Source organism: Ruditapes philippinarum, unplaced genomic scaffold, assembly GCF_026571515.1.
Source record: "Ruditapes philippinarum isolate M1 unplaced genomic scaffold, ASM2657151v2 ctg1675_1_1_1_1, whole genome shotgun sequence".
Lineage (NCBI taxonomy): Eukaryota > Metazoa > Mollusca > Bivalvia > Venerida > Veneridae > Ruditapes > Ruditapes philippinarum.
The window spans coordinates 1-18,748 of record NW_026863341.1 but is presented as its reverse complement, the minus strand read 5'-3'; the positions used below and the strand labels follow the sequence as shown (position 1 = coordinate 18,748).

The following is an 18,748-nucleotide window of genomic DNA, read 5'->3' as shown; positions in this document are numbered from 1 at the left end:
TGTTAAAAAAAGTGAGCACTTTTTCGGCGCTGCCCCCATCCAAAAGATACATCAGGGGTTGCCAGAAGGTTTGGGGGGTTTGAAGGGGGGCGGAGTCCCCCTCATCGCCAAGAAAATTTTGGACTTGTGAGAGGCTTAAAATGACCCCAGGTCGTTCATAGGGTAACGTGTAACCAACGCTGAAAAGCCTTTGACTCTATCTCAATCCCTTGAGAAGTTGCAGCACTTCTAATAAATATTGATTGAAAAAATCGAGGCAAAATAGTGATTTTTGGCAATTTTGAGATGTCCCCATGTTGCCATGGTAACAGGAAATTTAAGACTTGAGCATGTCGTTACAAAGGCAATAGTCCAGTCAACATTTGTGCCAAGTTTGATTAGTATTGAAGCATTTTTCATAGTTTCATAGCAGTTTGAACTTGTAAGAGGCTTTTCAGTGAAAATGGCCATTTTTCACAATATGCTCATGGGGGAAAGGGTTAAAGATAAAGGTATAAAGGTCAAACATTTGTCCCTTCTCTATATAACCCATATTACATTGAGTACTTTTTGATAAAAGATACATCTTCATGATAAATAGCAGCAACTGAAAATTTACCAAAAGAATGAGTGTTGTATATGGAAAGATGTTAAACTTAATTAAGCAGCCCTGTGTAATAAACTGATACCTGGTAAAAGTAAAACAGAACAACAGTAAGTAAATGTAGATAATTTTAATACAATGATTTCACAGTAATGTTTGATAACAAAATGAAGCACTTGCTAGGGATCAAGTTAGTGTGTTGACCACAATAGAGTTATACAACATTTAAAGTACAGATAATTATTTACAATTACAAATTACACACATGATTGTGTACAAAGTTTGAAACAACACAACAATAAGCCAATATTAATGATTGGCAGCTTTTATAGATAATGTAGTGACAATTTATAGTTAAACTTGTTCTTATGAACATCAAATACTGGAACGTTCAACTATATGATAACTATGACAATTATACTGGAAATATCATTTGAATACATCATGTATAACTGTAATTCATTTTATTATAAAATAATTTTATGAGTGAGAAAGATACATCATAAAGATATAAGTACACAAGACTCCAGTGTTCCAAATGATGACTTCGAACCATAAAAGTTTGCAATATTGCCTGATACAAAAATGTAAGTTGAAACAAGCAAGTTTTATCCTCATTGAAACAAGGAAATGATAAATAATTATATTATGAATCTTGTGTGTATGATTATGTAAATTATCACTTCTTTGTTCATTTAATAATATTCTCCATTCTAATTTTTTTTTTACTGGAAATGTTAAGAACAGTAATTATGTATTTCTATTTGTTAAATAAATGAAAACAGTAAAGCACAAGTAGATCATCCTTGTGAAATTACAATCCAGTTATAAAATATGTCAATGTCAGTGAATGAAACATCTTGTACTGAGCTCTCTTGTGGCATTATAGTGAAAACCACTGCATGTGATGTGACAACCAGAATTCTAATCTAAATTTATTTAATAAAAATAATTTCAAGACTAAAAATGCTACTTAATGAACTGTAAATTGGCTTATAAAGACATTTCAAGTTAATATAAATATGCAGTAATTCCCTACAATATGTTTTGTTAGTTGATTGTGGTGATATGGCAGTTTTCCAGCTTCAACTGAAGGTAGTCTTAATGTAATGCTTTCTCGCCGAAAAATTCTAACATTGGCCAATATCGTGGCAAATGGGTTATTTCCGAACGTTATTTTTTCATAATCTTGGGCATTAGATTATTTACAATCACTCATCCTTTATCACTATGTACTAAATTCCCTTTATAAACAGTAAAAAATTATTGAATAACAAAGATTGTGAAAAATAACATTCCTGAAACAACAGATTTAATACGATAATGGCTGATGTTAGAATTTTTTTAAAGGGAAAGCAGTACAGTAAGACTACTATAAATAATAGTCGCCTAACCCTCATGGTACAAGCATATTTCTGGGTTGAACCACCAACATTCTGCAAGGTGATATATATTTTTCTCATTATAATGCAAATATGAGAGAAAAGGAATATTTACTGACTTGAAGCGAAATTAATAAAAAAACAACTTACAATATTGCTATGTTAATTGTGTAAGTGAAGTATAACAGCAAAAGCTAATCATTGGTTTATTGCTCTGACAATATGTAAACTTATACAACGCTATGATAGAGTAATTGCTCATGCTTTAATTTTAGTAAATTCTATCAGAATAGTACACTTTTCCCCTGAAAAGTCTACACTAAAATTGACAAACATGCATAAATAAAACAATTTCAATGATGCAAGTATGACTGAATAAAAACTTTTGTGCTGTAATGTCATCTAACATTTAATGTATAGGTGTAATTAAAGTCTTATCTAAATATCATGGGCAGATTACAATAAAATTACTCCAGTCAAAATGTTTTTTGTTTTTTTTAAATAACAACAAATTAATAGACAAATCAATGTGTTATTTCTACATGTAGCATATTATGTTTATCTATAAAATTTGTATAAATTAAACATAAAGAAAGTGCATACTTTTGTAATGATTTTGAATACTTAACAACAAGAAGGGTAAAACTTTTGAATAAATTTCCATTTTAATAGTTTCAGTTTGTTTTGATTGGGTAGCTTATTTATCAGTGCAGTTTTCAGTATGTTTGGGGTGTGTAAGTTGTCGGAAGTATAAATCTGCATGAACTATCTTCTCTACACACACATTGTACACCGGATGGGTTGTTCTCTGAAATAGTAACACTTTTACTGAAAATTCTAAATATACATGACAAAATATAATATTTAAGAAAATGGCAATACCTTCCCAGCCAATAGCAAAGCCATATATTTACAGCAAGTAAACATTTAGGCATTCTAAAATAATTGTTTTAAAAAGAAAATAAAACCTCTTAAAATCTTGTCTGTCAAAGTTCTCCTAAACTTATTTCCATTTTTTAAATGAGATAAGAAAAATTATGATATGCATTCCTTTCAGTATAACATTTTCTTTTTATTTATATTGCCAATGCCCATTCAATTTGTAAAATTTTGTATCAATTTTAAATATCTGTCAATCAAGATCAATTAATGTGGATAAAGGCCTACCAAGATATTATTTTCATGTCCTATGTTATAAACATGGCTGAGTTTTCCTCCTGCAAAGTGCTGAGCCACAGAAAGACCACTTAAACAATACGAGGTATGGTAGTAATCTCTCATCCTGTAATACCAGCATAAATATATCACGATAAATGACATGTATGGTAGATAAGCTTAAATATGTTATTACAAATATACTTGCCTAAACATAATACTAAAAGATAATAAGAGCTGGTCTAACCACATGATGGTTCCTGAATAGTTTTTGCACACAGAGATGTAGTTTCTTGTTGATATCTCTTGTAGTTTCAGTGTTATGTCCCTGACAAAGTTCAATGTGTAAAAATGAACAAAAGGCAATAACCCAAAAAGTAGGCAAGGCAGAGTTACAGTTCTTTTGCACTGCACTTCTACTCAATGAGATCTATCTACCTACCAAGTCTCTTGTTGATACTCTTGTATTTTCAGAGTTTTGTCACAGACAAAGTTCAAAGTGTAACTAGAAATGTGTCCATAGGACACGGGTGCCCACCACCGCGCCACTGTTCTGTTAATCTTATGACTCTAGGTCAAATATTTTTTGAAAACTAAAAATCTTTTACTAATTAAAGGGCAAGAACTTTACAAAATTTTAATACTGAAAAAATCCACAAGCAACCCTAAGGTGCATAAGTACACATGCTGACCAACATTCTTGTAAACTTTCAGGCCTACAAGTGAAATACTTTTTGAGCTATTCATGAACAAGTTGAAAATTGCAAATTTATACTACTGTAAGTCAAGGGCAATAACTCTAACAAAACTGAAAAAAATCCACATGCAAAGTCCCAGGTGCATAGCTTCACAGTGATGTGAATCATTATTCCTGTAATTTAGTGATGTTGATCATTATTCCTGTAAAGTTGGTTGATTCTAACTCAAGCACACAAGGAACAAATAACAACATAATAACATTACTAAGTCAAGGGAAATAACTTTACAAATACTGGATAAATCCACAAGCGAAACCCCAGGTGCACAACTACATATGCTGAGCAACCTTCCTGTAAGGTTTAATGACTCTATGTCAAATCCTTTTGAGTAACATGAGACACAAGTTGAAAATTGCAAAAAATTTCTAAGTCAAGGGCAATAACTCTACAAATACTAAATAAATTCACATGAAAATACCCAGGTGCACAACTTCACATGCTGATCAACATTCATAAAAAGTTTCATGTCCCTAGAAGAAATACTTTTTGAGTTAAGTGTGACACAAGTTGAAAATTGAAAATTTATACTAAGCCAAGGGCAATAACTCTAAAATTACTAAATAAATCCACACGAAAATACCCAGGTGCACAACTACACATGCTGATCAACATTCCTGTTAATTTTCATGACTCTAGGTCAAATACTTTTTGAGTTACATGCAACACAAGTTGAAAATTGCAAAATTTTACTAAGTCAAGGGCAATAACTCTAAAAATACTAAATAAATCCAGACAAAAATACCCAGGTGTAAAACTAAACATGCTAATCATCATTCCTGTATAGTTTCATGACTCTAGGTCAAATACTTTTTGAGTTACATGCGACAAAAGTTGAAAATTGCAAAATTTTACTAAGTCAAGGGCAATAACTCTAAAAATACTGAATAATTCCACTCGAAAATACCCAGGTGCAAAACTACCCATGCTTATCAACATTCCTGTAAAGTTTCATGACTCTTGGTCAAATACTTTTTGAGTTACGTGTGACACAAAAGAGAATGGACGGACGGACAAGGGTAAATCTAAATGCCCGCCACTAAAGTGGGGGCACAAAAATGAACAAAGGTCATTAACTAAAAAATTAGGCAAGGCAGAGTAAAATTTTTTTGCACTGCACTTTTACTCAATGAAATCTATCTACCAACAATTTTATTGTTGATACCTTTTGTAGTTTCAGATTTGGTCCCAGACAAGAAAAGCGGATGGACGGACAAAGTCGCCATTATATGCTTTCCCTTCGGGAAGCACAAGAACTGTTGCATTATTTTTATTTAGAAATTTATAACACTGACAGTGTAGGAAAATACAATAAACAAATATTTATAAGTTAATCTTAAGTTTCATACATGCTTTAGACTTGTTTCTTTCCCTGATTTTTTTTATGGCAGTTTCCACTATGATTATACACAAAGGAACAACCATAATTTATCTTATCACATACCCATGCTGCTTTTCTGACTGTGTAAAAATGATATAGAAGTACTATTCATTTATTTTCACAAGATTTCTACATATGCTAATTGTTAGCTAATAAAAAAATTCATTTTGACAATAACAGGAAATTTTCCTTACATGTGTGTGTTTAATAGAATTTCATATTTGTTTTGATTTCTTACTAAATTTGAATACAAGAATACTTATGCTTGCATTTATAACTTAATTCAAATTGTTCAATAAATTCAACATGGAACCTAAATTTGTTCAATATCCTCTATATTATATTCATGAAAAAAAATCATGTTTAACTATGAATAAATTTACAGACATTTTATACTACAAGAAACTCCTTAAATTGACTGAATTACTTTTTAATTTAAAAGTCTACTTCATAAATAAATGAGTTACCTTCCAGGTTTGTCTATAAGTCCGCCACCAGGATATTGGCAACACACTAAGATGTATTCTTGTAATGCTTTCTGATTAAACAACCAATGCTCAGCACTTAAGGCTGAATCATCTGTATAAATATAACAACATGCTGTTTACTGTACATCTTTTTGTTTATATAATACTGTTAACATATATCTTGTAAATATGTAACTTATTTCAATCAATTAACTTATTTCAATCAAATAAATAACTTTAACTAAAAATTTATTTTCTTTTAGATATTCAAGTTCTTTGTCATAATTTAAGTTTGTTTGTTTTTAAACTGATTTTAAATCATGTTTTATCTAGGTGTTAGACCCATCTAACCTGCTTTCCTGATAAATAATCAGTCACTACCAATTTCTCCCAAAGTGGTCACCTCTAATGCCACATGATTTCTTCGTCAGTGGCAATTAAACTCAATGTCTAGGATCAATTGTCTCATAGAAATTTCACCTTGTCTGAAGATCAAACTAGCTACCCCTGGATTTACAAATCCAATGTTCTCACTATTGAGCTAAACTGGTGGACTCTTAATTTAAGAACATTAAATAAAATGTTACAAACCTTGCATGGACAGGACCATATGTATAAGAGGAAAGGCTCCGCCCTGCCAGAAAGAATAACAACCATCGACTAATTTATTGGTCCGCCCTTGAAAACCTCCTTCATAGCGCATCTGACGATTCACAGTCCAACGCTAACAAAAAGAAATATAAGCAAGTCCTGTCAATTAAGAAATTGCCACCTAATTAACACCAGTATTACATATAAAACATTGACCTTATCAGCGTCTCATCAGAAATAGCAACAATACCCATAAATGTAGTTTTTTATTTTTTAGGGAATCTTTCACCGTGACACTTAAATGTGTATTAGATAGAGTCATAAAAGACATTATATTGAATATCATTAAACCTGTCCAATACCAGGCTGCCAGGAGGAGGTAAGATGTCATAATGATATATATTCTTCTATTTCACCTTAGCAACATAAGAGCAATGAAATGAATGGCTGTAACCATTCCCTGTGTCTTTATACCGCTTAAACCTGTGCTAGGGGGCATATGGGATGTTGCACTTTTCTAATAACCCTCAATCAAACAGAGTCTAAATTTTCATATACTTTTGTTGTTTTCATTGCTTCTGAGGGATCATCCCCTTTTCCAGATTCCAAGCCCCACTTAATTATTCATTTTTCCAGATTCCAAGCCCCACTTAATTATTCATTTTTCCAGATTCCAAGCCCCACTTAATTATTCATTTTTCCAGATTCCAAGCCCCACTTAATTATTCATTTTTCCAGATTCCAAGCCCCACTTAATTATTCATATCTGTTTGAGCAGACAGAAAAAGAAAGCACAAACAATTCTACATAATTAGCAATCCATCAACAGGGGTTAATAAAAGCAAAATTACATACTTACCAGTAAATTTTTGATATCACAAAGGTTCGTTTTGTTGAGTAGTGTTAAAGCTGCTATACCACAGAATGAATAACCACCATGAGCCTCCATACCAGGACATCCAGCAAAACCTCCTTCATACGTCTGACATCTATAATATATGTATACATGATATAAACTAGTGTTCAAATCATATGTATAATGATCGGTCAAGTGTGTCATTGTGTTAGTTTATTACTGTAAAATCATTATTATTCGTGGGGCACGAATTTTCGTGGTTTTCGTGGGAAGGTCAATCCACGAATTTAAGATCCGACGAACTTTTATCCCAACAAATACTTCTTACCCTGTCTCTGTTCTATATATTACAAACATGCGTCGGCTCTTTTCCGGCCGATATTTCGTGAAATGGATGTAAGTACAAACAGATAACCAGGTTGTGACATATTAAATCTGTTTGCAATATTTAAGAAACTTGAAAGAAAACTCGATTATATGTCAATTTACTGTCACAAATGTCGCATATACATACTTGATCGTTGTAGTCTACTAGGACTTGATTGTGTTAACAAGAATACTTGACATAATCGAGTAAATATGGGAACCCAGGCAGTGCAATAATAAGCGCTAATAAAATTGTCAGTTTGCTCTTATTAATTTAAAAAAAAAATGTCTTTGATATTAATGTCGTAAGTACACAAAACTATAAAAAAAAATACGATCGCTTAAACAGATTTATTGTACTTTCTTTTGTTGTTTTTAAATGCTCAAGTTTATATGAATTTTAATCAGTATTTGTGCGAATGCTATTCCGTAAACATCAAAGACGCCACCGACTTTTACATCCACATATACTCGTGTTACTTAATACCGAGAATAATTTACATGCATGTAAATTTACACAGTCGCTGTGACGTTGCTTGTAGTTACTGTCAAATATGTAAAGTGTAAACTTTTAAACTCGCTGGTTAAAACGTGCCAGGTGTCGTATAAATTATGCGATGTTTACATCGGCGAATTACAGGGGCAGTGTGTCCAATGGAGGTGCATATCATGTCACATAAATGTGTTAATTGCAGTCAATTATCGGCAGTAACTGTGCTGTATTAGAGTTATGCCCAGAGGCAAGGATTAAATTTATTGACAACCGCTGTGTGACAAGTAAAGATATGTACATGTTGTAAGTAAAAATGTTCGGCGATTAAGATTACTTTGCATTAGGTTACTGAATTTTTTTTTAACAAGAAAACGAAAATCCACGAATTTAAGAACCCACGAAAATGCCCGTTTTGATAAAACCACGAACTTTCATGCCCACGAATATAAGTGAATTCGCAGTATAACATCAACACCTTTCCCTTTAAAATTAAGACAAAATTGGGACAAATTTTAAATTATCTTTGTTTCCTCTCATGCGTCCCATGCCAGTTTGGGTAGGGTAGGTAGGAAAGGGTCATAACTGAATATGCCTAAGAAATTTTATATGCAAACTTGCATGTCTATCTGTTAAAACTGCTTCAAAAATGTATGACTACATGTAAGAGAATAGAAATTTGAGGACATTTTAATAGAATACCTGACTATCCACTCTGGTGTGCCATCAAATAATTGTGGTGTAATTATATTGGTCAGTCTGGCTACACTAGCTGCACAGTATGCTCCTCTATAAAATAAAATCAGAGAAAATTCTCTTACACAAGTAAACCATTAGAACAAATGCTTGACTGAATAAGAGCTGGACATATATAAAATTTATAATTACATTTATTTGACACTTGAAATTTGAGTTATACACCATTAAATGAATAGTTAAATTGAGCACTATAATCAAAATTTTGATCAACTAATCCATAATAATAGAATTCATTATCAGAACTATGGGATGATCCTGCTCATAAATTTATCACTGTGAACTTGTAAACATGTATTATTTCTTAACCACAACTTATTCAAATATTAAAGCTCAGCTCTAAATAACTTGTTTTTCGGTAAGCATGCCTTTTCCATATTTACCTTCTATACTGGACCAAATTAATATGTGGTAATTTTATTAACCTTGTTAATTAAATGAAATGACAACACCGATTAAGCCTGATATTTAGCAAAAAGACTTTTCATACATGGAATGGTTTTATCATATAAATAAAATCCAAACATACCTGATATCCTCCTCACCTCCTAGATGCATCTTGAATGACCCGTGTGCTGTTCTCATTCTCATTAAAAAGTCATATAAAGTTTCTCTGAAAACGTCATACATTAAAAATCTATAGCAAACATAAAGAAATGCAAAAAATGTATTCTTGTATAAAAACTGCATGAATTAACAGAATGAGATAAAATCATGCAGCATGTGCCGTTGTTGCAAGTGTTTTTTTTTAATATGTGTGACTCTGGGCACCAAGTAAAAATAGCTGACAGCAATGACTGCCCTGGTAATTTCATGATCAAAACCTAACTGTGAAGTGGCATAACAAAAGCATTACTAAACAGGTTTCCTTAAACCAAAAACAATAAAGAAAGGCAGAAATACTGAATCTGATGTATACTTTAACACAAAAATAGCACTAATGCACCTTCTTTGTGCATTAACATCTGTAGAAGCCCTCATACTATATTAAATCCCTTGCCATGCAATCACAGGCTTTAAATGTGTCCACAAAGGTTGCATGAGTTTTCTAACATTACATACTCTTTATAAGAAACATTCAAATTGTTTGGTATACATGTATGCTTTAAACTCACAAATAATATGCAAATTTCCTAAAACCAAACAAAATCACATAGTAATTACAACATAAACAAGGGAAATACATTTCTATCCCTTGATAGTAGTATGTACTACACTGAAAACTTTTTGTGAGTCAGTTCTAAACTGATATTTCTAGTTTCAAATTCATTTTTTTTCTCTGAAATATCATGATAAATACCAGCTGTTTAAAAAAGAAAAGAAATTAAAACCATAATTATTCTATCTATTCATTACCTATCAATTACTTTAAATGATTCCTCTGTACCTAGTATACATAAAGCATTGACAGCAGCATATGTGGGTGCTAAATGTGCCTGTTGTCCTGGTCCACCTGTAGAAAAAAAATACACCAATAAATCATGTATTGTTTAATTTAATGTTAAATATATCAAACTCAATTCAAAAGGTATTGACAGTTTTATTACTCAAATTGTATCCTATGCCAGTGACCTTTTCATTGGAAATGTGTTTGGGATTAATTGTTTACCCAAGATTTCTTCTTCGGGGGAGTGCTCTCACATACAAATGAGAAAACCTGGTGTTTCAATGCTCTTTCTACTTCTAAAACATTTGCACTATTGTTTCTAATAGTAAAATATTAGTAAAATAGAATAAAAACTTGTACTTGTTGGCTGAACACTGAGTTGACATGAGGATATTTCAGTCAAATACTGGTGCAAGCAATCAATTTAACCAGCATTCGATTGTAAACTTTAAAAGAAAATCAACTTTTTGCCAAATTTCAGGTAAACAAATCTACGATCAAGCTTTTAAAATAATATAGACAAATAATTGAGCTTATTTTAAACATGGCTTGATACCTGCGAATCCTCCGTCTGGACACTGACATTTTCCTAGAAACTGGGCTACCCTGAAATATACATTGAACAATAAAACACTGACCCAGATACCATTTCACCCTCAACTTTTAAAAAACAAGAGGGCCATGATGGCCCTAGATCGCTCACCTGACTTATCAAACTCATCCAAACAATGACCTAGACAAGCATTCTGACCAAGTCTCATGACAGGTGAGTCAAAAATGTGACCACTACAGTGTTAAGAAGGATTATCCATATTTGAGCAGTGCGACCTAGTTTTTTACCCAGGTGACACATATTCAAACTTGACCTAAAAATCATCAAAACAAACTTTCAGACCAATTTCCAGGATACTTGGATCAAAACAGTAGCAACTAGAGTGTTAACAAGATTTTTCTATTTTTAGCTCCGGTGACCTAGTTTCGCATGTGATTTCGAACTCATCCAAGCAATTACCTAGACAAGCATCCTGACCAAGTTTGATGATAATTGAGTCGAAAATGTGACCACTAGAATGTTAACAAGGTTTTTCCATATTTGGGCGATGTGACCTAGTTTTTCATCCAAGATGACCCATGTTCGATCTTGACTTAGAAATCATCAAAACAAACTTTCAGACCAATTAACAGAATATTTGGATCACAACAGTAGCCACTAGAGTGTTAACAAGATTTTTCTATTTTTAGCTCCTGTGACCTAGTTTTTCATCCGAGATATCCCATGTTTAATTTATTCCCAGCAATGACCTAGACAAGTTTCCTGACCAAGTTTGATGACAATTGAGTCAAAATTGTGACCACTAGAGTGTTAACAAGGTTTTTCTATTTTTAGCTCCTGTGACCTAGTTTTTCATCCGAGATGACCCATGTTCGAACTCATCCGAGCTATCACCTAGACAAGCATCTTGATCAAGTTTGATGATGATTGATGCAAAAATGTGACCGCTAGAGTGTTAACAAGGTTTTTCTATTTATAGCTCCTGTGACCTACTTTTTCATCCGAGATGACCCATGTTCGAACTCATCCGAGCTATAACCTAGACAAACATCCTGACCAAGTTTGATGATGATTGGGTCAAAAATGTGACCTCTAGAGTGTTCACAAGGTTTTTCTATTTTTAGCTCTTGTGACCTAGTTTTTCATCCGAGATGAGCCATGTTGGAACTCATGCGAGCTCTCAACTAGATAAGCATCCTGACCAAGTTTGATGATGATTGAGGCAAAAATGCAACCGCTAGAGTGTTCACAAGCAATTGTGGACGTACGACGGACATTCACCGATCCTAAAAGCTCACCCTGAGCAAGCTCTGGTGAGCTAAAAAAAGTTTCATATACATGTACATAAATATGGCCTTTTAATTTATATATATATACACTGATTTGAAAATTAATAATAATATTGACAATTTGATACTGACATTTCACTTTCATATAACCTCTTAATTAGACAGAAAATAAATACATGTCATCCTTGGACAATCCCAATAAAGCTGTAAGAAGACACAATAGTGTGTGCAAACACAAAATACCAGACAATAACCTTATTTCAATGTTTATACTAGCATATACTTTGTAAGGGATTAAATCATTTACAGGTACATGTCAGTGTAAGCAATGACAATGAAAAATCTCTGTGCAGACTAAATTGTTGGTGTCTCTCTTTTAGTATTTTAATATGAAAATTCCAATATAAACTATAAATTGGCAGAATCACATTCAATTGAGGACAAGAGCACCAATTCAGCAGGTTAAAGGCTAACATACATGTATATAGCAGAAGTAACTTACTGAGATATTGTCTCATCATTCAGTGGTTCATCCAGCAGTTCCAGGGCATGTAGAATCCAGTAACATAACCATGGTCTACTAGCATCTAAACACTAAATATATATACTAACAATATACAGTTTGTTTTAGTCTGAACAATGTAGACAAGAATATATTATGTCAAATAAATTCTTACTGCATTAAAAGTAAGTAAATATTGTTTAAACAGTTTAAATGGAAACCAAGATTTAACATACATGTACTAACAAGTACTACCTAAGAAGTGTAACTATAATAGCCAGAAGACAAATAATAGTTTCCATATATTAAATTTCAACAGTTATTTTGTCAAATTGAAAACTTCTGTTTTATTTACAAATGAAATGGCAGAGTTAATTTTAATTTATTAAATTCATCAAGTATAACTATAAGTTGCATTTTTGCGACCTTGGCAGATTGTACTGCCGACAGCTTTATGTGACCCTGGCAGATGTACGAAAAATGTATAAAAAGGTTATGATAAAGTACTGACACTTCTTGTTATACAGATATTCAATAAAACGCACCTCATATGATGATGACAGATTACTCAGACCTTTACGTAGAAATGCAACATGTTCGTCTCTATGTAATACTGGCAGAATACACCTGAATATTGATAGTAATAATGAAATATTTATTACAGTTAAAGTTTAACAAGTAGCAATGTAGTAAGGTTAATTCTCATTAACTGTTTTACAAACTGATGACTAATTGAGAAACAAGCATTAGAATTTTTTGGAAGTTTACTAACTTGTCGCAATATTTACTATTAGGAAATAGATAGTAAAATATTAACATATCTATTTTGAGTGCATTGTTGTAGAATAATGCATGGTTCAAGTACAAAATTTATGCGCAGGAATATAATCATGAAGGCCGATAGGCCCAAGTAATTCATTAAAAAGCATTTGAAGATAAACTGTGGCTGTGCATTATTATACTATATAATGCAAGAAAAATTTCTATTTCCATTCTAACATAAATATGTTAAACTACATTGAGCGTATAATTAATTTGACATCAAATAAGACCACATTTGATGTGTAAGCTTTTGTCTTTTATGTTGTGCATATATACATGTATTGTGTAATTATGCACTTGATTGCCAAGGGAATAGTGTGAAGTGTGTTAGAATGCTGATTTTAACACTGTCTCCTAAAACTATGCATTTAAACTAGTGGTATTATAACAAACATTAACAATCAACATCTTTCATTCTTTGTAAGAACATTTGAAGTATGATGATTATGATCAGGTCATGACATATGTGGTAGAGTGGTTAAGGCAGCTGATTTCTAATTATTTTTATGTCATTGTGTAGAAATCAGACAAGGAATGTTAAATATTTTCATATACCCAGCTTATACAATGTTAGTGATTCTATCTAGATGACTTCTCATATTAACAAGAGCTGTCACAGGAGACAGCGAAGCTCGACTAATAAAATACTGGACACAGTAAGGAGGACAAAACTATGAAAGAAAAATCAATTATGTATAATAAAGTATTAAGTTGTATTAAAAAAAACATTTGTTATAATAAATCCAAGATTAAGGGGAATAATTCTAGAAATAGTCACACTAGAGTTATGAACCTTGTCACACAACATGTGTGTAATGATAAGAAATATATATTTGAAGTAGATACCTTAAAAAGTAAAGAAGTTATAATATTTCTTAAAGAAAATCCTAAGTTCAAAGAGAGATAAATCTGTAAATATTGCTTCAAGAGTTATGAACATTGTCACATAAAATGTAATTGATGACAAGGAATAAGTATTTGAAGTTTGAGGTAGATACATGTACCTTTAAAACTAAAAAAGTTATAGTAAAAAATAACATTTTTCTAGTAAAAAAAAATCTAAGTTTATGGGGAGATAATTCTTGCAATATTGGTGCTAGAGTTATAAACCTTACCACATAAGATGTGGATGATGATAATGTACATATATTTGAAGTATGAAGTTGATCCCTTTAGAAATAAATAAGTAACAGTAAAAAATAATATTTTTTAAGGAATATTCTAAGTTCAAGGGGAGATAAATCTGAAAATATTGGTGCTAGAGTTATGAACCTTGTCACATAAGATGGGGATGATGATAAGGTACATATATTTAAAGTATGACGTTGATCCCTTAACAATTAAAGAAGTAACAGTAAAAAATAGTCTTTTTTGAGGAAAATTCTAAGTTCAAGGGGAGATAAATCTGAAAATATTGGTGCTAGAGTTATGAACCTTGTCACACAAGATGTGGTTGATGATAAGGAACATATATTTGAAGTTTAAAGTTGATACCTTAAGAAATGACAAAGTTATAGTGAAAAATATTTTACTGCACCAAAACTTTAATCTGAAATCTGGACGCGGACGCCGACAACAGGGCGAGTAGGACAGCTCTCCATATACTTTGTATAGTCGAGCTAAAAATGACAAAAAATTTGGAGCCTAGTATTTTCCATAACTTATTGAGCTGAATAATTGTCTTATGACCTTTACTTTATCCCTAACAAAAGAAATCATTTTGGGAAAATCAAAGTATTGCTACATCAATTTTCAATATATATATGAACATACTCAGTATCAACTTCTAGTCTATGTTTAAAGTTTGTAAAAAGCTTCTTCACTGACTCTTCAACATCAACCTGTAAAAATAAAAATCCTCTTTTAATATAATGATAAAACAAAACAACTGTATATGTACATCAAATAATTAATACCTTTGTGGAATAGGTAAAATGAGTATGTAGTATAGTTTTAGTATTACCAGATACCAAAAAGTATTTCTAAAAGTAGTTTTCAAGAGTGATTGGGTATATTGAGTATACTTCAAGGTACACAGGGGCAATTAGTACCCAGGATGACAATATAAACTTCCCCAGTATCACGGATTTATATTACAAGGATCCGACACTACTGTTAAGCTAAAAATCGCTGCACGCGCATGCTTGGAATCGCACATTAGATAAAGGTGGAAAGAATGAAAGATGGCGGAACGAACAGAGAGTAAAATATGGCAGACTTTCACAAGAGTATGTGGTGTTATTGCAGCTTTTTGAAAAAATATACACATATGAATGTATTTATACAGTATTATTTTGTGTTGCTAAAGTATTAATATATGAAAATATGCTGACAGAACGCTGAAACGATGAGTTAAAAAAGTACCTAATTTAGAAAAAGATTTGCCTATTGTTTAGAAATACTCTCTACACTTTGACCCCCTTTTACTTCAAGCACAAATTATTACCGCGAATCATATTAAGATAATTATTTTTTACATGGTTTAATGGTTGCATTGTAAAAAAATGTTTCTTTACTGCTTAAATACTTTTAAAGAAATTTATGTTTGAAATTTGTCTTTATTTCTATGAATTAATTCCAAATGATTTGTACATTTTTTTTATTTGATTACCTGAAAATTAGTATTAATATAGTAAATATTTTACTAATTAGTCTAGCAAATATATTTTCAGATCATTCAAGACAAGCGCTCATATATAGATGAATTCATTAGATTTAATTTAGATTGGCAAGGAAGAAACTTTTATTGGCATACAGAACAGCTGTTTTATAATATTTTGTTTTTATTTTGAAACAAATTTTTTTTCATAGTTATCCTTCACAATTTGCGTCAAATGATTTATTTGTCATATTTCATTATTTTTCAAAGGACTATACAACTTTAGTTTTATATTTTCAATTTCATTAATAATTGTTAATAAAGAAAATTAATATATATTGTATTTATATATGCTTAGTGCTGGTAAATTATCGATCAGGTGCGCGACAAGATATTTAAGCATTTTTATAGGGTTAACTTGAGTGTCCGATCCCTGGAATATAAATCTGTGCCAGTATTAACATGATAATTTCAATTAAAACAGTTTATGGACAGTCCATACATTTACAGATTGTCCATTATAATATCATTAAATCCTAGACATGCTTATTGCAGGAACTTTCAGTAGGATATATTCCCAGGATATGGCTTTAAATTGAAGAGAATTGAATTGAACATGTTGAGGTCACAGCATGGGGTCCCGGCATGGGCTTTATAAAAATTTCAAATGACGGAGGTCATATTACTGTATTGTAACATGGCCTGCGATTGAGGGAAAACTTATTGTAACATGGCCTGCGATTGAGGGAAAACTGTAAGATTCAATGGGACATCAGGTGATCGGATGAAAATGTAATGTTCACAAGTATGAAAATTGTTTTAGAAACTAACACTGCATTGTTTCTTAAGAAAATGAACTGTTTCATAAGTGTCTAGCAGGCTTCGCGAAACTGCTGAAAAATTTGCCTGACATTCGGTCAGACAAACTTTCAATTCTTGTCTGACCGAAAGAACTTTTGTCTGTCCGAATTTTTTCCCCCAAATATATGTATATGGTAATACCTTGGTGTTTTTTTTAAAGACATAACAACTTTTAAAGGTTTGCAATTTTATTCCTTTAAATAAAAAATTAGTTTATCCAGATTGATGGACTCACAGGCGCTAGTCACATAATCAAATATTTTACATAACCAGTCTATATATGTATATAAAGATATATAGTATATAGCCCATATAAAACTTTAAAAAGTTTGTTTCAAGCACCTGTGGATGGACTCTGTCTGGAAATCAAAACATTCATGATCAAAGCAGCCATTTTTCCATTTACCGGGTACCCACAAATTTTCTCGGCGGGCGCCTGGACTCGTATTCCTTTTGTTTTGCTTTTTTTTCTTCATTGGATAGTTTACGATTTTTGCCGGGCCAGCGTAATAATGTAGTAACACCGTCATTTTGGTTATTGACAGTCGTATGTATTGGACACTTATAATGAAACGGCGAATCAAAACTCGTTTTACATTTTTTTAATCAAGGGAGAAAACTCGGTCTTGATCGGTCTTGGATATATCCCGGTATTCGTACCGGACATAAGGTCCGGAACTCCGGAAAAAAAAATCGGACCGGCCTGATTTTTGCCGGACATGTCCGACGGTCCGGCAACTTTCGCAAAGCCTGGTCTAGGATAATTACTCATTTGGATATTTTCATTTCAAAAAAGTTTTTTGTCAGTCCAATGATCAACAGAAAATTTCAGTGAAAAGGGGGGTAATCATCTTTGGGGACATTTTGCGAAAAATTTGGTCGGTCAACCCTATAAAGATAAAACAAGATCAGTTAAAATTTTGAGCCGTCCAGTTAGCTCAATAGATAGAACGTTGGACTGTGAATCTGGCGACCAGGGTTCGATTCCCAGATGGCCCAGATCATTTCGTTGTGATTTATCATGAAATCCTTTCGCACTGTACCTCTGCTCTGGCATGTAAAGAAGTTTCAGTTCCTTGTGAAAGTGAAAGCAACTAGTACTGGTAACTGCTTGACGGCCTGCCCAGGAATGATGCAGAGGTTTACTGTCGTGATCCAGAGTGAAAACTACCTTCAACACCACAAGTTTAAATTTCGTGTCAGGCATGTCATTCTTCTAGAAAAGTCAAATCTTCAGCATGAATACTCAATTTTGAGGTTGGTTTAGTGGTCCCTTATAAGGTAAGTCTATGGGAAAATTAATACAGTAGATCTAGTGCGAATGGATAATCTCGAAAACATGTGACAAACAAATTTTTGACATGATAGGTATCTTGGATGTATAAAACGAAGAAGTAACCTGATCTTGTGATGACGAAGTTGATATGCCATCATCATTATTTATATTGTTTTTCTCAAAATTGGTGTCACAGCATCTAAAATTGTGTAATTCCATTCCGTAAAATTTCAGATATTCCAAAAAACTCTTCCAAACGCTTGGTGAAAAACAAGCGTCTAGAAAGGTAGGGCTTAAATTTCGGGTCTCTCTTATGGCCATCAATTGCTACAGTGATTGTGGGCCATAAACCGCTGGGTACTAGAACACTAAATCTGTGTATTTTCTTCCTCGGTCCGCCTATCATACAGCTTATTACGGTACGTTTAAAAAGTATTGTAGAACTCTATCAAATGGAAAAAAATCTTTAAAACATTACATATAAAGAACAGTGGTGAACGTAACGAATGGTTGTCCAGCCAGACTTATTATGATAATTCGTATATAATTGCTTCTTATAGTCCCGTGTAAAAAACTTAAAAGTTATAGACTGTCTATTTGCTTGTGGACAGCGACATATGGCCCCATGTAAAAACTGAAACGACTTTAGAAAATAGGCTATATATTTCTCTTGTAGG

At 32.3% G+C, this 18,748-nt stretch overlaps 1 protein-coding gene across 1 annotated transcript; it reads right to left on the bottom strand.

Annotated features, from left to right (window-relative positions):
• Window positions 1-698: 698 nt before the first annotated feature.
• LOC132721879 (protein farnesyltransferase subunit beta-like) lies at window positions 699-18,357 on the bottom strand (the record flags this gene model as incomplete). Its single annotated transcript, XM_060706254.1, is given in 13 exon segments — window positions 699-2,773; window positions 3,133-3,247; window positions 5,724-5,835; window positions 6,315-6,447; window positions 7,174-7,303; window positions 8,729-8,815; window positions 9,312-9,395; window positions 10,139-10,235; window positions 10,726-10,775; window positions 12,514-12,605; window positions 13,059-13,140; window positions 15,109-15,176; window positions 18,195-18,357. Coding segments are annotated over 13 exon segments (1,257 nt in total). The 3' UTR covers window positions 699-2,662.
• Window positions 18,358-18,748: the final 391 nt, after the last annotated feature.